Genomic DNA, 25,680 nt, shown 5'->3' with positions numbered 1-25,680 from the left:
ATGTCGTCTGATTGGTCGATATAAATATACATTGGAGGGGGTGGGGGTGAGAAAAGGAGGAGAGTTTCGCCGAGTCTACAGCTGAGAAGGTTATCCGTTTTAAAAGCCACGAGGCCACCTGCTTTGCTACAAAGGGAGGCTATCAGATAAAACGAAAAAACCTAATGTCTACTGAACGGGGAAGAGTTATCCAACTTGATTTCCTCTTTAAAAAAAAAAAAAAGAGCTGCCTTGGTAACAGCAGAACAGAAAAGGTGTAGAAGTTCGTTTTGGGCGGAAGGGTATTGGCAATCTCTAAGTCCACACCAAGAGTTTATGTAAAAGTCAGTTACAATATTGAACTGAAACATTCGATTGTAATACAGTAATGGGATATTATAAAAGCAAAAAACAACAAGGAGAAAAAAAAAGTTCACAGAAGAACCTTTCCCTCAAAACCTACCACAAAACACCATGCTAATCTATCCCTTAAACCTATTGGCAACTCTGGTTTAGCTGATCTTTACATGCTAATAAAAGCCATGGCACCCATTGTGTGCTGATGTACAACAGGGGTACAAGCAGCTGATGGGAGTATGAATGCACAGAACCCTGGGTACACATGATCCCATTGACCTTCAACACAGAAACTAAAAAGGGTTGATACCAGGACAGATATGTGTGGGTGGAGGGGGATCACAGCAGCACTATCTAATCACAAAACTACTTCATTGATAGCAAGTGGTAGTGGGGGGTAAATACATTCAGGAACAAATGCGGTAAAACAACATGTTTTGTGGTGAAAAACACAATATGGCCAATACTTACTGGATACTGTGAGTAAGGAGTAAGAAAGAAGAAACAAAAAGTTTAACCATGTGTTAGTGGGTATCCTTGGTCACCTGGTTGTCTTTAACCAGTGGGTTCAAGGTCTGGATACTTGTATTGTCAGAGTTTTGACATCAGAACATATGCATAGAGATACTGAACTCTAGTAGGTAGTTGCCCGCAATCAGTTGGGACATTACAAAATGGTGGACCCAACCATTTACCTACAGGCCATGGTTTTAAAACAAGTGGATTCTACTCCACCTACCCTCATCTGACATCAGTTGGGACATTACAAAATGGTGGACCCAACCATTTACCTACAGGCCATGGTTTTAAAACAAGTGGATTCTACTCCACCTACCCTCATCTGACATCAGTTGGGACATTACAAAATGGTGGACCCAACCATTTACCTACAGGCCATGGTTTTAAAGCAAGTGGATTCTACTCCACCTACCCTCATCTGACATCAGTTGGGACATTACATAAAAATATTTAACAAAAACCATTTCTTAGAGGCATGGCATAGAAACATGTGGATTCTACTCCACTTACTGGCAGATTAGCATTTATCCCCTTAGTTTTAGATAGCTTTGGCCATGCCCACTTATCGACCAAAAGATATTTCCTAATTAACACAAATTAGTTATAAATTTATTTATTACTAAACAAAAAGATGTTCACTACAAAACCAGAATGATTATTTAAAGAAAGGTTATAATTAAGATTGTGATACATCTAAAAGAAAACTCCATTTATATTACTGTCACATTATTCATGAAGATGTACCATAGGTTATTATTGTTATAAATTTTAAAGACATTTTTTTGGATCTAAAAGACTAGAAAAATTTATTTGGCAATTTTTTTAAAATGATCAATACTATTAATGCCCGATTGAACTCAACCATAATCCATTAACATTTGTTAAAAATATAAAAGAATTTCTTTAGAAGTTTTATTTTCCCTGCTTTAGTTCACAATAGAATAATAAATAAATGTTATTCTAATACTGATTGATACCATGTAAAATATGACCAAAAAATATTTAGATTCAACTTAAACTCTCACCTCACCACTCAAACTGGTTAGCTAGTCATAACTAACAGCAATAGTATTAAAGGGTTAATAAAAAGCCAGCATTACCTTTCTGGTTGTGCTTTAGGTTCAGCCATATTAGTTCTGTCAATGCTCATACATTTTCTGCAATAAAAAAAGCCCATGCAACAACATCAAACATGTATCTCATGCTGATTCGGATAATTAATAAATGTATGTGTATATGATTACTAGCAAATACTGTGAAAATAAGAAAATAAACAATAATTTCTTAAGCAAGAAAACACAAAATTGACAATAACAAGATTTTTTTTCAAGTCAACAATAATAACAAAAGGATTCTAGTCAACTCGTTAATGTCAGTTAGTAAGTTAATACCCGGAAAAATATTTTTGTAAAAATACTTCATAATTAAAAAATGTAGAAAAATATGGTGTTTTTAATATCAATATTATAGTAGTATAGGTTATTGCTAGTCATATTTTTTGATACCTTAAGGAAGAAATAATTCCTCCCGATCATTTTACAAGAATGATCTACTTAAATATACTTCATTGACCTCATTGTCAACTTTATTTCAACTCGTCAGTTAAAATAGTTATTTGTTTTGTCTCTCTATCAATTTTTGTTAGTTCCTTGGGGCTTTCCATATAATTAGTAGCTTTGTATTAATTCTTCAGAGTATATGACAATATGTTAAGTTCTCTTTTGAGGTCCACGGGGCAAGTAGAGTTTGTTACGTCCCTTACATGTCCCCTGCTTGTGTGTGTGTGTGTTGTGTGCTGGAACGACAGGTACCCTCCCTTTGGTGTATAGTTGTATCCCTTGGTTGAGTGTGTTTACATGGAGCGAGAGGTGTTCACGTGAGGTGTGTCAGGTGACGGGTGTCAGAGCGTGTGCCAGTGTGTGAATCGGTTAGTTGTGGTGTGGCTGTGGACGTGGAACGTGGAACGTGGGGGTTGAGATCTGGATGTGAAGTTGTGCTGTGGCTGTGGACGGGGAGACGTTGAGTATCTTGTTATTTTATGTTGTAGACTCCATTTGCTCTTTTATTATTCTTATTACTGTATATATTTATATTAAACATCTTATTGTTATTATTATATTTATATAGTGTTAGTTGTCTTTGTTTGTCGCTACATATATATATATACCCTAGATTCCAGAACCCAACATTTGGGGGCTCGTCCGTTTAGCATGGCTACTACCAGGAGTGCCAGAAGACAGCTAATAAGTGATTTGAAGGAGGAGGGAAAGCTAATTGGGCTGACCGATGACAGTTTGGCGGAGTGGGTGAAGGAAGAGTTGAGGAGGGTGGAAGATGCGAAGGTCGAGGTTGTAGCAAAGGTATGTAACCCTGTACCCCGCTTGAGGGATGTGGCGGCGATGACGGTGGACGAAGACCTGGGTGCGTATGTGAGGCATTTTGAGAGTCAGGCAAAGAGACAAGGCATTGACCCCAAGGACTGGTCGCTCCTTCTGACGGACAAGATGAGTGGACAACTGAAGACTTTCCTCGTTGAGACGGGACTGAACTTGCATCAGGACTTCGAGTCAGTAAAGGTAAAGTTATTCACGCACGCAGGTTTCAACGAGGAAAAGTATAGGGTCAGATTCCACCAGCTAGTACCAACACACGACGACATGAGAAGCTTCGCAGTCAACACAGAAGCCGCTTTGAGAGCGTGGGTCCAGCAGTCGGGAATAAAGGAAACGTTTGAGGACTTGATGAACCTTTTGATAGTTGATCGGATAAAAGCAGTTGTTAGTTGTGATCTGTTGGAGAGGCTGAATGGTGCTGCTAAGGTAAGTGTGGAAGATAATCTTAAAGTTATTGACAACTATAAGAGCACTCGGAACGCTAGAGTGACGAGGCCAGTAAACCAAACCCCTCCGTACGTCGCTGCAAGTTCTACAGCAGAGAGGATACCCTGGCTAAACACGACACCGCGATCTCCAGGACACCACACTTGCCCTGGTGTACAGCCTATGCATGGTGTTAGGAAGGTCAGCCGGAGCAGTAAATGTTATGCATGTGGACGTTATGGACACTATGCCAGGGATTGTCATAGCAATAGTAATAGCGGCTTTACTTGGAGAAATAGGTCAGATAAAAGAGCTGTTGTGGAGTATGGAAACAACAAAAGACCTTATCGGTGCTACAAATGCAATGAACAAGGTCACATTGCCAAAGAGTGCAGTATGGATATAGATACAGGCGCCTGTTATAGGTGTAGAAAGCCAGGCCACATACAACGAAACTGTCCCAACGCGACCAGTAGAGCGAGCAACTGGCCGACTGCAAATGTACATCGACGGTCAGATGATCTCAAGTGTTATTGCTGCGGTGGTGTTGGTCACATATCACGGGTGTGTCCCACAGCTCAGCGTGATATGTTAGGAAATTTTTCCCTGCTTAAAAACTCTCATATGAGAGTGAGGTAAAACACGAAATTTGGAGGCGTATCCTTACAAAGGTAGTGTCCTTGGTAAGTTTTTGTTAAGATAATTTATTCAATCAATGTTAATTTTTCTTTGTTTTTTTGTACAGAAGCTGTGTATGATGATTATGGGCTGGAGATGATTGATGTAGTTAAAACGGCTATCGAGAAGGGAACTCAGTTTGATCGCCTTTAAGGAAAGATGACCATCTATGGCGACGTACGCATCTGCCGATGGACCCTTGCACTACAGGAATTAGCCTGTACTGTGAAACATATCAAGGGAACTGAGAACTTTGTAGCAAACAATCTATCAAGAGTGTTTTACGACAACTAGTGTATATGATATTGAGAAATTTATCATTGTTGGAGATAGTATGATTATGTTAAGGAATTTACTATTGGGGCATTATAATGTGATTATATTGAGAAATGTTTGAGAAAGGTATTACTGATGCAGTATAGAATGATTATGCTGAGTAATTTTTTTTATTGTGGCTTCTCACATGTATCATTATAGGTTGAGATAGTCAGACCACGAGCTTGGTGCCCGGCCGGAGAAAAACCATAGTCCACTCTCAGGACCGAATTGTTCAAGCTGGATACACGCCACACTCTGGATCAAACTGTCCAGGCTGGATACACGCCACACTCTGGATCAAACTGTCCAGGCTGGATACAAGCCACACTCTGGATCAAACTGTTCAGGCTGGATACACGCCACACGGTCAAAACGAGGCTTTCTAAGGACTAAAGAATAAGTAGTCGAGCTCGGGCACCAACAGTGGCTAATGGAACAAGAGATGTTTGATCTCTTTTGAAGAAAAAGAGATCTGAAGGTGGAGGGGAGGGATGTTACGTCCCTTACATGTCCCCTGCTTGTGTGTGTGTGTGTTGTGTGCTGGAACGACAGGTACCCTCCCTTTGGTGTATAGTTGTATCCCTTGGTTGAGTGTGTTTACATGGAGCGAGAGGTGTTCACGTGAGGTGTGTCAGGTGACGGGTGTCAGAGCGTGTGCCAGTGTGTGAATCGGTTAGTTGTGGTGTGGCTGTGGACGTGGAACGTGGGGGTTGAGATCTGGATGTGAAGTTGTGCTGTGGCTGTGGACGGGGAGACGTTGAGTATCTTGTTATTTTATGTTGTAGACTCCATTTGCTCTTTTATTATTCTTATTACTGTATATATTTATATTAAACATCTTATTGTTATTATTATATTTATATAGTGTTAGTTGTCTTTGTTTGTCGCTACATATATATATATATACCCTAGATTCCAGAACCCAACAGAGTTCACCTGTTTCTGTGACCTAGGCATAATAAAGGGACAGTGTAGTCAGCACTATATCTAGCAGCCTTTAATTTCCCAGGTACCCAGAGCTAGGTGAACTCAGGGATGTTCTATAGACTTGAACCAGGATTTGTACTTGAGTGTATGCTCTACCACTCAACCACGCTATCCCATCTGTGACAATGGATTCTTCCAATAACTAGGTAATCATGTTAGTAGCAAAGAAATAACAATGATTAAGGTTAGTGTTGATTACCACTGGCAATGCAAAACCTCTTTTGTTTAGGAGATTCTATTATTAAATAGTGAAAAATACTGCAATGATTTAAATAAGATAAAAAATTAGATCTCTTACTTACCAGGTGTTCAACAACTAAATTCAAGGGAGTTAAACTGAGAAGACAAGTTCTCTTACTTCAAAAAGTAAACATCACAGTTATTGCATTTTCTGTTTTAAAAAAATACACATAAATAAAACAATCTTACATTTCTTATTTATTACTATACCTATAGCTTGGTATGAATAATATTTGAAAAAAAAAGGAACATATTTTTAAAAAATCTGCTGTTGATAAAAATAATTTTTTAAATAGTATTCTTGGTTAGCTATACATTATAATACATGGTTATCTATAAATATGTATGCCCCCCCCCCCTGTGCTCACTTTTTATTATTTACATAAGTAATTTTAAAAACTGAACTAACAGATATAATTATGTTTAAAAAATGCCTAATTTAAATGCAAAAGTGAAACTTTCCTAACTTTCTCATCACCATATTCATCTTAACACCCACAACCCCAAAGAGTATTCTTAGTGATACTGGATACAAGCATTTTTGTGATGGGAGCACAAATTGATTAGCCTAAAATAAAAGCCCATGACATATAATTAACTCCAATAGGCCTACATAAAACAGTGTAGAGATTCATAGCAAGAGGTGGTGGAGTTTGTGAATGGCATAACTTTTTTCTCATTAACCATTTCATTACCCATCTGATGTGAAAAAGATTAGTTATAAACATACAAAATCTAGGTATTTAGTTTCAAATTAACGAAACATTAAAATTGAAAGTGACGGCTAATATTACTTAGTCTCATACCCGCTGATTCTATATAAGTCCAAAAGATGTTATTGAGGTACTCTAAATGTCTATCAAATACTTATGCCCCTCACACCGCATAGTTTAAATTAAATCAAACTTTAGAATGTTGGTCTTTTCTTAATTTATAAAATATTTAGGTTTTTAAATTAGTGAATAGCTGAGGCTAAGATTACTATGATTATTATTAATTAGGTTACAAGGCCCACTATATATAAATATCTACTTTTTAACTTAACAATATTATATTACCAAAGAGATTCAGCTGCTAATCAAAAGTTTAAGAAACTGGGGTTTATTGTCATCTGACATGATCTTCATGTCAGTAATCTATTTCTTAAGTTAGTATTACTGTATTATGACTCTTTGAGCTATATTATGATTTACATATAAACAAACTACTAAATCTATAAATATTCAACTACTAGATCTCTAGTAGATCTACTACTACTCACCTCCTCTTTATTAAAAGCTTGTGTAATTGTGTAGTTTATTTCCACTTTGAAAATAATTTTCATAAAATACTGAGTGGTTCTAGACTAGATTGTGGTTAAATGTAGAATCTAGATCTATGAAAGTGATGAAAGTCATATCTTCTTAATCTAGTTGGGTCTAATGATTGTCTATTAATAGAAAGATCTAGATTAACTTTTAGTACAGTTTTGAGTTAGATTAGAAATTAATTCTTAAGCCTAGTCAGTACTAGTACTAGTCAGCCTATATAAAAAGTTGTGTTTATTTATAAATAATAATAATAGCCTATCTGATCACTAATCTATACATTACATAGATCTAGATCTAGGCCTAATTGAAATTCAATTGACAATGGGACTTATTTGTGTAGCTTGTTTTGTAGTTTATTTTGATTGTTATGATTTACTAATTATAATTTGTGTTGTTCACTTCCCCTCACTGAGTGATTTGATTACTGATTGAGTCAGCTGCTTGATTTTGAAGATTAGATTTCTAAGACCCAAAGAAAAGCGTCTTCTGAGCAAATCAATAACTTAAGTCACAAAATGAAAATTGTAAACGAACATTTCTATTGTTAGATCTAGACTAGTAGATTCATACATTAGCCCAGGTAAACATCTATTCTACGCTAACCAAAACAAAAGTAAAATTAAAATCAACAATCGATCCGAAGAAAATGTTTGAACCGGTTTATTACTTCCATAAAGAATGTTATTCAATGACGAAGTATATTTTTTAAAATGAATAACGAGAAAATGTATTTATTTACAATTATCACAATGATCAGGGTCACGATAAATAAAGTATTAGGGATTTTAAAAAAAAAAAACAAACGTTATGTATGTACGTCTTTATTGATTGACACCCATTGAGTTGTCAGCATTAACATGGCGGATGTAGAAAATCTCATCTCAAAAATCCCAAACGAGATGACGGTCTGTTATCCATTCTTGAGAATTTGACCCATTTGCGAATACAGGCAATTCATATTCATAATCATAGGATACCTAAATTCAACATAACAAACATATATTAAGAGTTTCTTGGCTTAATTTTTCAAATTTAAAATAATTTTTATAAAATAAAAGGAAGCCTGTACTAGATCTACATCTACTAATAATCTTTTTTTTTTTTTCAAAACTGTAGCTTACCTTACAAACTACCAGTGGCGTTGGCTAGGAGGGTGGGGAGAATTATAGCGGACGTGGGCAAGCTACGTTAAGTGTTTCTTAAAGATTTTTTCTCCCGTGGTGGGGGGGGGGGGGGTGCTTTAATTTCTTTAGGGGCAGAGTTTCTTCCAGGCATCTCTTCGGGTGGGGGGACGCCCCCCCCCCCCGAAGACAGTCGACCGACCTTGAAAATATCGTGCCCCCGGAATAAAAGACTGGAAGAAACAAAGTTTGGGGGGGGGGGGGGGAGAGGAGTCACACTGATAGGGCGGATATGGGATGGGGCTGACTTCAAAGGCGTAGCGACCCTTCCCGGCGCCCGGGGACAAACTTTTCGATTTGCACCCCCCCTCAACCTTTCTATTTATTTTTCCAACCCATTTTGGCGCCCCCTAAGGTCGGCGCCCGGGGACATATGTCCTCCCCCCTCGCTACGCTACTGGCTGACTTTTGTGATGAAATGTGACGACTGTGAGGGGTTATACTCACAGTTTCTTTCTGAGATTTTTCTCGGGGGGGGGGGCACTTAAAATTTCAAGGGTTTCACACTGGTTCAAGTATATAAGCTAATTTTTTAATATAAATTAGCATTTTTCTACTTCTCCCTCCCCTTACTCCCCACCCTCCCTCACCCTCACTCACCGAGTGATGCCTGAAACAAAATGTGGTTATATATTGTGTCATATGTAATGTTTAAATATGTAATTATGTAATTATTATTTCGTTCACTATGGCTATTATATCTAAATATACAATACAATAGCTTAACGATAACGAACTACAAGATTAATTGGAAGGATGTGATTCCAGAGGCGTAGCGACCCTTCCCGCCGGCGCCCGGGGACAAATTTTCAATTTGCACCCCCCTCAACTTTTCGATTTGCACCTCCCCCCTCAACTTTTCGATTTGCACCCCCCTCCTCAAACTGCAAAAATGCAGCTAAATTGACATTTTAATTTGTTTTTACAACCCATTCTGGCGCCCCTGCCCCCCCCCCCCCCAATCGCTACGCCTCTGTGTGATTCTCAAACTGCCATAACTGTATCAACAGTTTCAGTAACATCAGGAACTGGAATTGTCTGTGGGGCCATCTTCCCTGGACGCTGTGCCTTGTTATTCAATGATAATTATGTGCGTATGTAGCGTGCATCAGAGTTTCTTCCAGGCATCTCTTCGGGGAGGGGGGGGGGGGGCTCAGCCTAGGCTTTTAGTGTTTCTTTCAAACATTCATCTCCAAATGTGTATGGGGGGGGGGGGAGCACTTAGACTTTTGGGGGTAAGGTCTTAAATTTCCGAGGGGGGGGGGGGTGCGGAGACTGGTTAAAAGATATACGTTCTATATAAATTATACAATTAGGATCCACTGGCCCGACACCATCAGCAACGCATACATATTATGGGGTCGTACGTAAATGACGTCACACTCGTAGGGGGGGGCGTAATTTTGTGACGGTGTGTGACGAGGGGGAGGGGGGTTCAGATGGTGTGACGTCACACTTTTGCATTATAAAAAAGCAATGTTAGAAAACGATCTTTAGACGTTATTTCGCGTTTTAGAAAACTGTTTTAATAAATTGCAAAAAGAATTTATTTAAATACTCTATTTGGCAGAGTTCAGACAAGATTTTGGAAAAATATCGATGTTTTAAGAAAAACGCAACTGTAATTTTGAGGGGGGGGGGGTCGTAGGCTGAAGTGTGACGTCATTTTAGGGGGGGGGGTCTGGCTTTTTGTGACGATGTGTGACGGAGGGGAGGGGTGCAGGTAAAAATCGTTAAAAAAGCGTGTCGTCATTTATGGATGACCCCTATGGTGAAACAACTTTCCGCTGATGAAGAAATTAGGAAAAGAAAATGGGGATGGTTAGGGCACACACTGCGCAGACCACCAACCAATCGCCAGTCAGGCATATAAGTAGAATGCACAAGGAAAGCGCACAAGAAGTCTAACAAGAAACACGCACATTATATTTATAAAATATATTTTTTGGCGGTGGACTTGCTCCCCCCCCCCCCCCATCGCAGAGGTGCCCCGAAAAAACAACAACTCTGTAAGCATTGCTTTTTAAATACTTTTAATGAGTTAAATCCGAGGTCACGTAAAAACTTTGGTCATCGTATCCAAGTCGACTAACCTCTCCCATCACGGCGTTGGCAGTTTTTAAAATAAAAAAATATTTTCCTGGTCTTATCCAGAGTTTCAACCCGAAAAACGTCTACAGCACCCCCTCCCCCGAACGATATAGAATTTATATAGAAAATAATATATACTTTTACCAGTGTTCCACCCCCCCCCCGGGAAATTTTAGTCCGCCCCCCCCAATGAAAATTTCAAGTGCCCCCCCCCCAATGTAAATTTCAAGTGCCCCCCCCCCCCCCGAAGAAAAAAGTCTGGAAGAAACACTGGTCTTATGCTAAACTATCATGTGTAACAGTTAACCTTTAGCTAGATTAATACGTTTCAATGATCTCATTAAATTGGATCCCGGTCAATAGCCCTCTCCGCGAACGAAACCCCATTGATAATACCCCCCCCCCCCCCGATTGAGGTTTATATAAGGAAATAGGCCTACTAACGACAACAAGAAAACTTAACAATATGAAGGTGTATGAAAAGTAAAGAATCCTCTTTAGACCTAGCTATCCATTGGGCAGATGCAGTACAGTAGATTTAATATCTTTTTAGACCCCGGCCAGTGTTTCTTCCAGACTTTTTTCTCCGGGGGGGCACTTGAAATTTTCGGGGGGGGGGCGGTAGACTTTCTTCGGGGGGGGGTGGACACTGTTAAAAGTATATTTTCTATATAAATTATATAAATTTCATTTCGTTCGGGGGGGGGGGGGGGGCGGTAAAAATTTTTCGGGGGGCCGAAGCCCCCCCCCCCCCCGAAGAGATGCCTGGAAGAAACTCTGACCCCGGCATATGAAGGGATAGTGTGGTCAGCGCTATTCCCAGTCGCTTTTACTCTCCCTAACCAGTGTTTCTTCCAAACTTTTTACTCCGGGGAGGCACTGTAAATTTCCCGGGGGGGGGGTGACACTGTTAAAAGTACTTTCTATATGAATTCCATGCCTGGAAGAAACTCTATGCCTAACGTGATTTAGGTACCCATCAGAGATGGGTGGATTCAGGGACGTTCCACTTATTTGAACCCAGATTTTATTTAAGTAATATAGATACAAGATAGCAGTGTTTCTTCCAGACATTTTTCTCCCGGGGGGGAACTTGAACTTTTCGGGGGGGGGGGGGCGGTAGACTTTCTTCGGGGGGGGGGGCGGACACTGCTAAAAGTATATATTTTCTATATAAATTATATGAATTTCATTTTGTTCGGGGGGGGGGGGCGGTAAAAAAATTTCGGGAAGGGGGGGCTAAGCCCCCCCCCCACCCCCCGAAGAGATGCCTGGAAGACTGGAATAAACTCTGCAAGATAGACAACAATTTCTTTTGTTTGATTCCGGTGCCGAGACAAAAGGTAGGATGTTTTTATTTGAAACTAAAAACAAACTATTTTTTATTAGAGGCTAATGAGCATTGGTTTATGAATGGAACATACAAAACAGCTCCAAAAATATTTTCACAACCGTAAACTGTCCATGTACTGATGTTTTATAACAAAACACAGGAAACATACACAGCAACTAGCGATCTTAGCAAAAACCTGCAAACCGATGTTTATCATCATTGATTTTGAAATAGCTGTGATAAAAAAGTATAGAAAGCTTTTTTCTAGAATCTGAGGTAAAATTTTGCTTCTTCTATCTAATACAAAACATAGAATACATAAACTTGTCAGTGACTTTGCTCTGATGCGAAGAACGGTGCCTGCGCTGGCTTTTATGCCAAGTGAAAACATTTAATAACTGCACACCATCTTTCTTTTTAAAATTCAGTTAATTACAAACATCAATTACTATTAAAATACTGCGTTGCTTGTTTGTTTTAAATACGGATTTTTTTCTACTCATCATCGTTCGTAGGCCTATATAGTTCTTTGTATAAACCTCAATCGGGGGTGTGGGGGGGGGGGGGTATTATCCAGGTGGTTTATGTCGGGTGCGGTCAGAGGCGTAGCGGGGGGGGGGGTGCGGACCGCACCGGGTGACACCATTTAGGGGGTTGACACCAAGGCAAAAAATAGCAAAATATATAGAGAAAAATTTGAGGGGGGTGCAAATCGAAAGTTTGAGGAGGAAAGTTTGTCCCCTGGAAGGGTCGCTACGCCTCTGGGGGGTGATACCATTAAGTGCCGCACCGGGTGAAACCGACCTCGCTACGCCACTGGGTGCGGTAACTTTGTCACTTCAACAATTCTGAATTCTATTATTTCAACTGTATATACAACTTGTTTTGTCAATAACTTTGACGATTAAAAAAAATGGGCGTCATTCACTGAACGGTGTCACCTGATACGAACAGCACCCGCCGCGTCTTCACCGCAATGTAACACTAAATGTCCTACTAGTGTACCCGTCTTGCGTTGCTGCGAACTCAGAAGAAAGGAATTTCAAGTACAGTCTTCACAATATCCTTCGATTTACCATACTGTGTAATTTTTACTGAAACTTTCACATCTTTCAAATTTCGTATGTTTTAGCTTCCTCTTATTATAGGTATCAAAATTAAATACGTCTAGAGATCTAGATCTAGGCCTAAACAAATTGAAGCTTGACATTATTAAACAAAGACATGTTTACATTTTCAAAAATATTAGAAACCCGTTATGTTATTGTGTGAAAGTACACAGCAAGCAGCCAGTTAGCTCACTCTAGGCCTAGATTTAAGCACTTTGTTAAATTAGCATATTTCATATAGAAAAATGCGATGCTAACAGAGGATCATATGGAAACGAACGATTCGTGAATATTAATAGCTGTGACGATGTAACCAATCACAGTACATCCGGGTAAGCACACGGCACTGAAGTAAGTAGATGGAGACGGTTAAAATTTTTTCACCATATGCCTTTCTATTACTGTCTTACATTAAAGGTATTGTTTTAGGTTGAGTCATGGACTTTGATTTAAAAATTAAAAGATTACAATATTTCATACAGATAATTGTGTCTAGCAACCTTCAAAGTGAATCAACGCCTATTTAGAGGGCCTGTTACTTTGGCCAGCTGCCATCACTTTGCTGATAAAACGCAGATCCAGACAGCATTTTTATGACTTTATCGAGTCAAAACGGTTTGTAATATATTTCGTATTATAAATATAAGTGTTCTGTTTTATGGTAAATAATTATATTTTACTATAATTAGAATGATCTAGGTCTAGATCTAGATCTAGTTTATATATATAGGCCTACTGAGAGTGTTTGTCAAAAGTAGTTCATTTGAGCAAAGATGTTCTTGTCATGCCGCCATTTTTCCTGCCTTGCTGGCTGCAACCAGAAAAATTAATCCATGTGACTTTTTCTTCACTACTGACAGACCATATTTTTTATTTCAAAAGAAAAAAACTGTCAAACAACATTAGACTGGGCCTAGGCTCTAGTTCCTAAATATTATTTGGTAGTCTACTAAAAGAGAATTAACTTAAGACGTAAGAATCTTTTGTTAAGATTTTTTACTTAAGAGTAAAAGTAAAATCAGTATGACAAGATTTAAGAAAACTAGTCTAGTTACTAGATCTACAGGCTCATCAAATGTAGGCCTACTAAGGGGTCATCCATTTATGACCACGCTGGGGGGGGGGGGGGGGTAAAAACTGACTTTTGTGGACGCATATGGTTTTTATAAGGAAAAAAAAGTGGATTTTTTGTGGGGGGTCCAAAATACAAAAAAATTGTGGACGTCATAAATGGATGACCCCTAAATTTTCTTTAGGCCTATATAGATTCTAGATCTATTCCTAGAATCTAGATCTATTCCTAGAATCTAGATCTAGTTAATTTTGAAACATCTAGATATTAGCTAGAATATAGGCTAGATTAGATCAATTCTAGATTTTTAGATTTAGACTGGAATCAAAAGATAAAATAAAACAAGCCGGATGATTATAGATACCGGTGTCTGATAATAGACTCTTCCATAAAATAGGTGTGTTGGGTTGTTAGTAGTATTGTAATCTCAAATTTTATGGTGAGAAATTAGGGTTAGGCGTTAGGCATATGGTGGGACCAGGGTTGGGTTTAGGGACAGGGTTAGCATTGACATTAGTCAGCCATGTGTTTATTTAGTAGTATTACTCGCTAACTTGGAGGCGTGGTCGGTTGCTAACAACAATATGGCGCCCGGACCGGACGCTTGACTTCCGACGATTTTTCGGCCAAATTCCAGAGACCTTCTACTAATTAGTTTTTAAAATGTTTACCACGCGCAAAATGGCGGGACTTTCACGTTATAACAACAAGCTATAGGTGGCAGGGCTATATATGCCAGAAAAGCATTTTAAAATTTGCGTTGGAGAATGAAGGCTAAATTTAAAAGTTGGTTTCATCAAAAATACTACAACTTTTTAAATATCGATTTCCATATTACAAAATTGATTTCCATACTAAAGCATTATTAGTTTTATCAGTCTATGAAAAAATAAATCAAATATTGTCAACCGTTTTTTTATTAGACCAGCCGAGAAAATGACAACCAAATTTTTTTTGAAAAAAAAACCACGTGACCACTATTTGGTGATCACTAGTGAGGAACTCTTGTGCATGGCCACTTAAAAAGTCTAACTTGATTTGTGGTTTTCTTTAGCTTCAAGCTTAAGAAGAGTTGTCATGGAGAGATGTGTTGGACATGGCAGTGATTGACAATAAATATTAAATTAAGTAATTTAGTTTAAAACGAACTAAAAACTCCAAAGTTAGTGCCTAATGGATTAAATATGGATGTCTATTATTCAGTGGTCATGTTTAAATTGATAATTGCGTAAATTCTAGATTTAGTGAGAAAAACTATTATTTAGTTCTACCAGTTACCTAATACCACTTTTTTAAAGAAGAGATTCCATTATCGGACACCGGTATAAACATTCTCCCGTAGATCCTCTTTCTTTTTTAAGTAATGTTAGTTTCACCATCTCCAAACCCTTTTCTACTGTAGGCTTTGATCTGCATTCTACATTAGGCTTCATATTTTAATGTTTCCCACTAGATAGGCCCTAGCCCTAATGTTGGCAATCACTTAACCTTACTCTACTTGGCCCTACTACTTGTTAAAGCACTCAAGTGTTAAGTCCTATTATAATAAAGTGTAACCAGTAAGCCCTACAATAAATATTTTTGAAGCAGTTATGTTCTCATAGGGGTATTGACCAGGTTATGGGAGGTTAAGTATTGTGCTGGTGATAGATCTGTCTTATTAATACTGGATTTTATTAATAATGCCTTGATATTTTTTACTGCAATTTTATAATTCTAATATTTAGTAAGCTTATTTATTAAGCTTTAAAAAAAAATGTTTTAAGACCACTTAAAATTGCTGCTTAATTAACCTACTTAGCTATACACCCTCATTGATTAAGAAGAATTTGTTGTTAAAGAGTGGTAGTTAAAAATGCTACTTTTTATGTTCGCACAACGAGGGGATGAGTTTTGGGTTATTTTTGTTCCATGATCCTGGCTCTTTTTTGTTTTTGCCTTATATTAATTCCTACTATTTATTTGTTGGATATGATTCTTGAAATCTAGTCTTAATGTCAGAATAGTCTGCTAATATATTCTGTTTGCATTGTAGAAGTGGTGATTTAAACTTTAAACCTTATTGTTCCAACTAAGGTAAGGTTTTTAGCTTATTTGCTCGGCATATGTTTGTTTAGGATATTTTTACTTCTTTGAGTTCTGGATGACTTATTTAGTAAAATCTGCTTTTGTCCAATCATAAGGTTAGGAATTAAGAGACAATTTTATCCCATTTTGTGTTATAAGCTACAAAGTAAATTCAATAGCTGATTAATAAGATCTAAGTTCAGTGTTTTCTCACACTGATTTTTATGAGTACATTGAAACTATCCTTAAAGATTTTGTGGTTGCAATTTTTTTTGACATTCAAAGTATAATTTGCTTTTTTATCATTGCTTCAATGGTTTCAAGAGATACATATGCGTTTTTTAACCGGAACATTGTAATGCATTTTTTGTTATTGCTGGGTTTGGTGATATCTAGTTTTTTTAAATCTGGCATTGTAATGTAACAGAATTGTTTTATTTAAATGTGTAACAGTGATATTTTTTAGCATTGTGCTTTTATTGCTAGTGAAATATTGATTGCTATATGATTATAAACATTATCTACTGTTACAAGTATAAAAAAGTAAATTGCAGTATCGTTCAGCTAAATATATTTACACCATTTTGTAATTGTAGAGGTAGTTTAAATGCCCTAACGAAATTTTAAGTACTACAATATTGTGTAATAATGCTTAAATTATTAAAAGAGCTGCTAGTATAATAAGTTATTTATAAAACATGAACGCTGGTTAAAACATAAATGCTGGATATTCTGTCACAGCAGTGACTACAATCAAGTCCTTTCAGTTAAGTCACAGAATCTCAATGTATATTAAGCTAACAATACTTAATAATTTCACATAGATTATAACATCCCGATCTTCTCTAGCTACAATCATTTTTTAAATTTTCAGAGCCCTTGGTGTGGCACTCAGAAACCATTGAGTCAAGATTATTGGCACATAGAAGCGACACCACTTCCAACGCGTATATGAAGTTCACAGTCCCCCAGGAACATCTGAGTAAAGTTGACAGCAGTATTCATAGGAAACGTAGACCAATATATATAAACACTCGGCAACCATGTCTTTCAACATTGACAGAAGCAACACAGATCCATTCTACCGCTATAAGATGCCTCGGCTCATAGCTAAGGTAGTTATTTAAAAAAAATTTTTACTGATTTTTTGTAACATAGTAGCATTTTGGCTGTTTTTATAAAATTCTTTGGGCTTTTATTTTTAAAAATCCCAATTAAAAACATTCTCTTAACATACTTTTCTAAAAATAAATTGGTTAAGCTCGCGTTGACTGGAAGTTTTTATGGGGTTAAACAAGACAAGTTACCTTATATTTTCTGTGAATACAATAGAAATAGTGAAGTTAACAGCACCATGATATTATTCTGACAGCTCATTGCAATTGAACTGAAAGGCTTTTGTATCTATGACTTGGACAGGCATGGGTTAACTTAGAATTGGTTAAATATGGATAAAAATAATTTTTAGTTGTTAAACTATATTCACTAAATCTTCAAAAACTAACATTTTATCTGGCGATAAGGTCTGCAATAATATATTTTTATATACATCTCTTAGGTAGAGGGAAAAGGTAATGGCATAAAAACTGTGATTGTCAATATGACAGATGTGGCTAAAGCATTATCCAGGCCTCCTACCTGTAAGTAAATTTCTTGTATCATTTAAAAAAACTTTTCTGTACATATTACCTTTAAATTTAATTAAAAATAATTTACTGCCTTTTCCTTAATATAGAATTAAACTTTTTATACAGATCCTACCAAGTTTTTTGGCTGTGAACTGGGTGCTCAAACCCAGTTTGACTCTAAAAATGACCGCTACATTGTGAATGGCTCACATACTGATGAAAAATTGCAAACTTTGCTGGATGGGTTTATTAAAAAATTTGTCCTCTGCCCAGAGTGTTCAAATCCAGAAACTAACCTTGTATGTACTAGTTTACATTAGTGATTAATAATAGTAATAAAATCTGTTTGAAGGTTTTGAAGGTTTTTATAATTGATTGCAGGTTGTACAAGTGAAACGTGGATCTATTCTTCAGAGATGTATTGCCTGTGGATACAATGGCTCAGTAGATATGAGACACAAGCTCACTACTTTCATTCTTAAAAATCCTCCTGACCAGGTAGGTCATTTTCTTATTTAAACCTGAATCTGTCCTAGTGATTATTGATTGAATGCAAGTTTGTAGAGAGTTCAAATTATTTGAGTTAACTCTTTAGGTTGAAACATTTCCAGTTCTATAATTGTACAATTTTAATTTAAAGGATCCTAATGCTGCTACACCAAATAAAGGAAAAAAGGGCAAAAGAGAGAAAGGTGGTAAGGAGGATGAAAAGGATGGTGTCAGCCCAGATGCAACCCCAACAACAGCACAAGAGCAAATGGCTGCAATGAGAGAATCAGGAAACATGATGAGCCTTCCTCCTACAGTATGTTACAAGTGAAAATAACATTAGTTTTGTAAATAATACATAATGTATATAATTTGCTGAAGTATGATGAAACTTATGGATTCCCCTTCATATTGTTAGTGAATGAATTCTATTTTCTGACTTCTCATTTACTGTCAGTAGTAGTTTTTAGAAAATGTTCACCATTAAGTTATGTTCTTTTTTCTATCCAATAACTATTAATGTTTTTTGTGTGTATAAAATCAGAAACAGAAAGGAGATGAAGATGATGAGGATTGGGGTGATGAGTTTACTGAAGAAGCTATTAAGCAAAGAATGGAACAGCTATCGGATGCTGCAAAAGGGCTTGCCTTTACTGATGACCTGGAAAAGCCTGCTGAAGAAAGATTAAACATTATTTATGAATTGATCAAAGTATGTATTTTTATATAAACACTATTTCCCATTAACTAATTCTATAACATTGCATTGTATATAATTTTGATTGATTATGTTATTGTTTTAAACTTACCAGTTAGTCAAAAGTTCAGTCAGGCTTGTATGTGAGTGATTATCTTTTCAAAATAATGCATGTACTACAGTTAAGTGCTTATTTTGGTTCATTTAGATTAAACGTGATGATGACGAATTGACTAAACCAGCTGCTATTAAAGAAGTTTTTTCTGAAGCTGAAAGATTGGAGGTCAAAGATAAAGTACCCTTGGTGCTTGTAGAATTGCTTCTTAATGAGAAGGCAATAACACAGCTCCAAAAATATAAAGGACTTTTTTTAAGGGTAATTAGAGCAGTTTTTATGTAATCTTATTATTTTCGCTTGTTTTCATTACTTGTTTAGAACAAAAATGATGAAATAAGATTGGATTCCCCTTCATATTTTGTATGAGTGACTTCCATATTCTGAATTTGATCCAGTTTCTTTTCACAACTCAGCCCATTTTTTTTTTCCCAAAGTCCTACATTAGAATTTTTTTTTCAGTTTTGTGTTCAAAATCAAAAAGCCCAGAAAGCACTTTTAGGTGGACTTGAAATACTAATTGCTAAAGAGTACCCTGACTTGATGACAAAGACTAGTCACATTTTGAAAGTTTTGTATGATCTGGACATTTTAGAAGAAGCTGTAATTTTGGAGTGGGGTAAAAAGGTTTGTTAAGTTTTTTTGGCTTTAATTGTCTAAGAGAGGAGCACTTCATTGTGCTTTTTAGATTTGAGGTATGAAGAAAATATTGGATTCCCCTACATAATGATTTTGATTGAATTCATTTCTCTGACCTCATCTCTAAGTACCTTTCAAACTAAAAGTATGTGCCTTTACATTTTTTTAAAGACCTGGTAACTTAGAAAATGAATTATACTATTTTTAAAAATTAAAAGCAAGCACATCATTATAGGCAGCACTTTTTTTTACATCTCATGTTTAGCCAACAAAAAAGTATGTTAGCAAGGAAGAAAGTACTCAGATATTGAAAGAAGCCCAAGTATTTGTCAAGTGGCTAGAAGAAGCTGAAGAAGAGACTGATGATGATGATGAAGAAGAGGAGGGAGATGTTGAGGTAACTAAATATGAAATAAGTATTTCAATAAACTCAATTTTAGTTAAAAACTAATCCATTTCTAATCATCTTAACCATTTTACTGTATTATATTAATACAGCTTTTACTATTTCAGTTAAATTTAAATTTTATTTTTGCAGATAATTTATTCTACCACCCAAAAAGTTGGTGAAGTTACTGTAGAGCCTACTCCTGCTCCAGCTGTCAATGGGGGTAAAAAACCAGTTAATGCTGCTGCCGAAGAAGATGATGAAGATGATATTGACATAGATGATATTTAAACAAGTGATTTAGCTTTTGGACTTTACTATTATATACATGGGCTGGCATAATCTTTAGTTTGGTGGTTCTTTGTATCATCTGTATGAGGTTGTGACTGGCCACAAATTTATAATTTTAAATTGAAAATTTATAGCTTTCATTGATAAAGCAAAAACCTGTGAGATAATTGGTAAAGATTTTTGAGTATAGACATTCTAATACAATTTTTCCCTCTATTTTGATAGATGCAAAAATTATTTTAGAGTACTTAAATGTTTTCTTTTTATTTATTTCATTGGTAAAATGTTTCTGCATCTTCATTTTAATATGATACACTTAATTTCCTTTCTGGAAAGGTAGGGTGTAATTCTCCTGGAAATCATTTTAATGATGCAATGTTTTCTTCTCAAATTGGATCAAAATACTTGATTTTTCATTTGAATATTGTAGTCATAATCATAAGCGGCCATTAATTTTGTTGTTTCCTTTTGCAAAGTTTAGCATTTCATAAATATTGTTAATATTTTACTATTTGACATTGCTAAAGTATCTTAAATTTATCAGTTTTGTTTAGAATTTAGTGAACTTTTCAGCAACATATACATGTTCCACCTATATTTAACATCCAGCAAACAAGCAATGCAAATAATCTGGATCATCCCAAAATATACATGTCAAGTTTTTTCATCACTACTTGACTGTCAGCAAAACATTTATTAAAACTTAAAAATGAATAACTGCTGTTCTTGTTTTCTGGATTCCGATGTTTAAGTAATCTTGTTGCTAATTCCTTTGTTTGCAGCAAAATTAAATTGCTTTGATTTCATCTCATCCTTTTTGTGGTTTGATTGGTTTTATTTGGGAAAGTTTCTTAAGTCATACAAAATGAAAAAAAAGAAAAAAAAAAGCAACCCTTACTGAATCATACTTGATAGTCATTGGATGTTATAACATGATAAATATATGTACTAGCTTTACAGATGTTGCATTTTGAAAACTGCGCTTGTGTAGTATCTGTAAGTGAATACGTGTCAAGTGTTTAAACAGCAGTTTACCTTAAGCTGGAACCAATAAATTTATAAAAACATTTATCTAGACTTATGATTTGTCTTGTAGTAATTGTTTTTAGGCATGTTAAAAAAAATATCCCCTGACTAAACGGGTTGCAGTGTTGGAAGTTAGATATGAAAAGTGAACAAGTTCTTATTTAGGTTACTCTTGAGTTTAAATTTCACAAGTGACAAGTTTTTTCAAAATACAAGCTACCTCAATTTTGAACTAGATCTACATCCAAGTGATGGTTTTCAAGTAATCTTCCATTTATGCACTGTCTCGCGGTAAAATATTAATTTAACCGATAGTCTGATGGGTAAAAATAACTGACTTACTGTCTAGTTACATCAGTGGCTCACCTGATTGTTAATTTGACAACTAATATAACTGGCGTTAATTAAGTCTAAGCAAATCTGGCTGTGCGTAGCATTGATAATTTCCATGTAGACTATGACTGTACAGTACAACCCTTGTCCATGTAGATCTAGATCTAGTATACGTACAAGCCTAACTAATAATTTTTGAAATAAAATAAATCCATAGATAACATTTCCATGCCCATGGTCGATGTTTAAGTCATAGTAATATATCGCTACTTATTTTTAATTAAAACTAAATTTTTATGATTCTACTACTTTTTACAAGCTTTTATTACTACTAGGATACTAGAATTCGCTATCTATATATTGTATATTGGATCTACTAGCGAGATCTATAATAAATATAATAGATCTAAATCTATATATTAAGTTTAATTTAAAGTAGATAAACACTAAAAATCTAGATTGTCTCCTAGTTAGAGATCTAGATATAGATTCTAGATCTAGTAGGCCCTATAGAATACAGATATCACATATCTAATCTAAATCTAGATCATTCTATCTAGATCTAGACCTAGTCTAGCTAGATCTAGCTTAAGAATAATGATTCTACTGACGTAGGCCTAGATTACAAACAAAATTAACCAGTATATTATCTAGAAATCTAGTAGTAGTGCAAGATTTATAAAACTAATCGTATTATCATAATCTATCTAGATCTAGAATCTAATCTAGATCTAGAAGACTATCTAATCTAGATCTAGTATCTAGATTTTGATCTATTCTATAATAGTATTATTATTATTATAGTATAATACTAATAGTCTATAGTCTTGACTTATAGTTATAGAATATAAAGAATAGATCATCTAGCTATCTCTGGGGGATGGGGGGAAGGGGAGATCTAGACTAGAATACACTAGATTCTAGATCTAAATTCTAGATCTAGATTAGATTCTAGGACCTAGGACGATCTCTAGCTCTATAAACTACTACTATGACATCTCCAGGTCTAGATCTAGATCTAGATTCTAGAATTTTTTTTTTACTTTCGTATCATCTATATATATAATTCTCTTCTTCGAGCCGTTAGAAAACAAGCTGCAAACGCTCTCCCTACCTCCCCACCCCTACATGGTTTTAGTGAGCTGTGTTCACTCTAAATGTTTACAAGCAGAGCCAACGATTTTAAACGTAGGGGGGGGGGGGGGGGGGAGGAGGGGGGGAGGGAAGGAAGGGGGGGGGGGGTTATGGTCCTTAACGAGCTACTTATAGTGTTTTAAAGAAATATTTTCAGTGTCAGCGTTGGTACTGTCGAATTCACAAATTATGAATTATTGAAAATTAGAAACAACTAAATAGCGGCGTATGTTATGCCGCGGGCCGGCTCGTTGTAACTAAATTAACAATTTAATGTAATGTAGGCCTAGGAGTCACAAGGACTTTTATCCTAAACCTTACTCTAAACATCTGTGATCTAGACTCGATTCTAGACTCTAGATCTAGAAGATCTAGACTCTAGACTAGATTCTAGATTCTAGATCTAGGTCTACGTATTATGTTGGTGATTAATACATTTTTTTAGCCAACACATTTTTAAACTAAATCTTGATCCAGAATCTAGATCTATATCATAATCATCTAGATCTAGATCTATATAGGTTCTATGCCTAATTAATAAAATATTGGCCCATTTCTTTAATATAAGATAAGAAATAATATTTACTTACATTGCATACAATTGTTTTATCATGTTAAGATACTGTACCTACATTTTCTCTCTCAAATATCTGGCCTCTATAGCTCAGTGGCTAGAGCACTGGTCTTGTAAACCAGGGGTCGTGAGTTCAATCCTCACTAGGGGCTACCTTTTTTTTGTGTTGTTAAACATAAAATATAAAATAAATTAAGAAGTTTAATGAATAAAATTAGTTTTTAATTTTAGTTATTTATATCCGAACAGTTCTCATTTTGTTTTTTTGAAAGTATAGTAGAGATACTTAGTCATAAACAAGCCTACATGTTTATTAGCATGGTGAGGGGTGAAAGCAGGCGTTGTGACTGAAATAGCAATGTAAACAGAAAGTGTTATTTCAACGCCAAGGGTAGACAAAGGTACAGAATATAGTCCAATTTAAGACAGAACAGACAGACCATCGGGTCTGTCTGTTCTGTCTTAACTTGGACTATATTCTGTACCTTTGTCTACCCTTGGCGTTGAAATAACACTTTCTGTTTACATTGCTATGTTTATTAGCAATAAAGCTAAAATTCTTGAAGTCTGACATACTATAACATTTATAATTATTAATAGTCAATAGTATGTCTGAAATTTTAGCTTATTTTACCCTAACCCCGCTCAAACTATGGTAGTGTTTTCAGCTTATTTGCTCGTCATCATGTGTTTGTTTAGGATATTTTTACTTCTTTGAGTTCTGGATGACTTATTTAATAAAATCTGCTTTTGTCCAATCATAAGGTTAGGAATTAAGAGACAATTTTATCACATTTTGTGTTATAAGCTACAAAGTAAATTAAATAGCTGATTAATAAGATCTAAGTTCAGAGCTTTCTCACACTGTTTTTATTTTAATTTTACCCTCACCCCATGTCGTTATGACTACGACGACACTTGATATTTTCGGGGGGGGGGGGGGGGGGGGGGGGGACGACTAAATTTTCCGGAGGGGAGGCGGACACACACTGATAAAAGTATATATTTTATATATGAATTCCATTTCGTTCGGGGGGGGGGGGGGGGGGGGGGAAGGCGGCGCGATAGACTTCCTTCGGGGGGGGGGGGGGGGAAGAGGGAAGAAAAGCGCCCCCCATCCAACCCTGTGTTTTCTGGTAATGGCTGGGATAATTACCTTGGAGGGGGATAGATCCTAAATTGGTGGTGAAGGGGGGGGGAGGGAAAGAGAAAGGCAATTGGATGAAAGGGGGGGGGAGGAAGGGTTGGTTTTCGAATTATGATTACGTGGCTTTGCATCCCTTCCGTCTGCAGACAGCGATGCCTAATTTTATGCGTTTGAATTTTTTTTTTACTTTCGTATCATTGTAACTAAATTAACAATTTAATGTAATGTAGGCCTAGGAGTCACAAGGACTTTTATCCTAAACCTTACTCTAAACATCGGTAACAAGAAAGATTCCTCATAACCAGAGTTATCTAAGTTGTATTGAAGATTTTATCCATATGGCTCTGAATATGAAGTACCAGCACGATGGCCGAGTGGTTAAGGCGTTGGACTTAAGATCCAATGGAATTATTTCCGCGTGGGTTCGAACCCCACTCGTGCTAATAAGTTTTTGAAATATAATTTACTGAATTTTTACTTTCTTGTGTACGGATTATAGTGGAAGTATTTTTATCATGCACAAAATTAAAGTCGAGATTTTGTCAATTTTTAAAATGAGTTTATTATATTATTGTAGTTTTCTTTCAACTTATGACCAGTTTTCGCTAAACTAAGTACTACTTACTATACTTCTGGTAACAAGTCAATAATTAGAGAACCGTTCAAGTTAGGTGAACGAATATTCAAACTCAAGTATTAAAATGCATTCGCAGGTTTATCAACTTTTGAACAGAAGTAGTATTTTATTTCCGAGAGACCATGCTAAATTGTCTAATGTTTCAGTTAGGTGGAAGAAATTTCATATAAACTTATACAGTCTTATACTTGTATTACTTTCAATTTTTAAGTGGTCTCCTAATACCGGTTTCTAAAGTTTGAGTACCATTTCATTTAGGATGAATACACACAGTTAACATGATGATACTAAACATAAACAACAAAATATTTCAGTTTTGGTAATATATTATGTAATATGTAATATATGCGAATTAAAAAAAAAACAAGCTTAAAAGTTTTAAAAAATTAAAAACAGTGTTTCTTCCAGACTTTTTTCTCCGGGGGGGGGGGGCACTTGAAATTTTTTTGGGGGGGGGGGGGGCGGTAGACTTACTTGGGGGGGGGGGGCGGACACTGTTAAAAGTATATATTTTCTATATAA

At 36.1% G+C, this 25,680-nt stretch overlaps 2 protein-coding genes, 1 long non-coding RNA gene and 2 other non-coding genes across 18 annotated transcripts in view; 4 read left to right on the top strand and 1 right to left on the bottom strand.

Annotated features, from left to right (window-relative positions):
- LOC131944065 (kinesin light chain) overlaps positions 1-8,124 on the bottom strand; it is a 34,769-nt gene extending 26,645 nt beyond the window's left edge. For 6 of the 14 annotated variants that reach the window (XM_059304540.1, XM_059304543.1, XM_059304542.1 and 3 more), the window contains exons 1-4: positions 8,012-8,090; positions 7,159-7,326; positions 5,960-6,048; positions 1,956-2,012 (exon numbers count right to left, since the gene is read on the bottom strand). In XM_059304540.1, coding sequence (XP_059160523.1) covers positions 1,956-2,005 — 50 coding nt within the window. In that variant the 5' untranslated portion in view covers positions 2,006-2,012; positions 5,960-6,048; positions 7,159-7,326; positions 8,012-8,090. Of the gene's footprint in view, positions 1-1,955; positions 2,013-5,959; positions 6,049-7,158; positions 7,327-8,011 lie in introns of all 14 variants that reach the window. The other 8 variants (XM_059304550.1, XM_059304551.1, XM_059304552.1 and 5 more) reach the window with 5 other exon arrangements.
- Positions 2,806-5,528, top strand: LOC131944068 (uncharacterized). Its single transcript, XR_009386990.1, has 2 exons — positions 2,806-2,873; positions 4,420-5,528. It is a non-coding gene; the product is annotated as an uncharacterized LOC131944068 (long non-coding RNA).
- Positions 8,125-13,202: 5,078 nt separating the features above from the next.
- On the top strand, positions 13,203-21,376 carry LOC131944066 (eukaryotic translation initiation factor 5). Its single transcript, XM_059304553.1, has 12 exons — positions 13,203-13,272; positions 13,404-13,536; positions 16,935-17,175; positions 17,619-17,700; positions 17,815-17,987; positions 18,070-18,186; positions 18,329-18,493; positions 18,722-18,889; positions 19,083-19,250; positions 19,452-19,616; positions 19,894-20,025; positions 20,167-21,376. The coding sequence occupies exons 3-12, from the start codon at positions 17,104-17,106 to the stop codon at positions 20,305-20,307; spliced, it is 1,383 nt and encodes a 460-aa protein (XP_059160536.1). The 5' UTR covers positions 13,203-13,272; positions 13,404-13,536; positions 16,935-17,103; the 3' UTR covers positions 20,308-21,376.
- A 2,077-nt stretch (positions 21,377-23,453) lies between these two features.
- Positions 23,454-23,526, top strand: Trnat-ugu (transfer RNA threonine (anticodon UGU)). The gene has a single exon. It is a non-coding gene; the product is annotated as a tRNA-Thr (tRNA).
- A 1,355-nt stretch (positions 23,527-24,881) lies between these two features.
- On the top strand, positions 24,882-24,964 carry Trnal-uaa (transfer RNA leucine (anticodon UAA)). Its single transcript has one exon. It is a non-coding gene; the product is annotated as a tRNA-Leu (tRNA).
- The last annotated feature ends 716 nt before the right edge of the window (positions 24,965-25,680 follow it).

The sequence above is a fragment of the Physella acuta genome, unplaced genomic scaffold (genome assembly GCF_028476545.2).
Source record: "Physella acuta isolate Inbredline_101_S28 unplaced genomic scaffold, ASM2847654v3 ptg000480l, whole genome shotgun sequence".
Lineage (NCBI taxonomy): Eukaryota > Metazoa > Mollusca > Gastropoda > Physidae > Physella > Physella acuta.
This window is presented reverse-complemented; position numbering and strand designations above follow the sequence as displayed.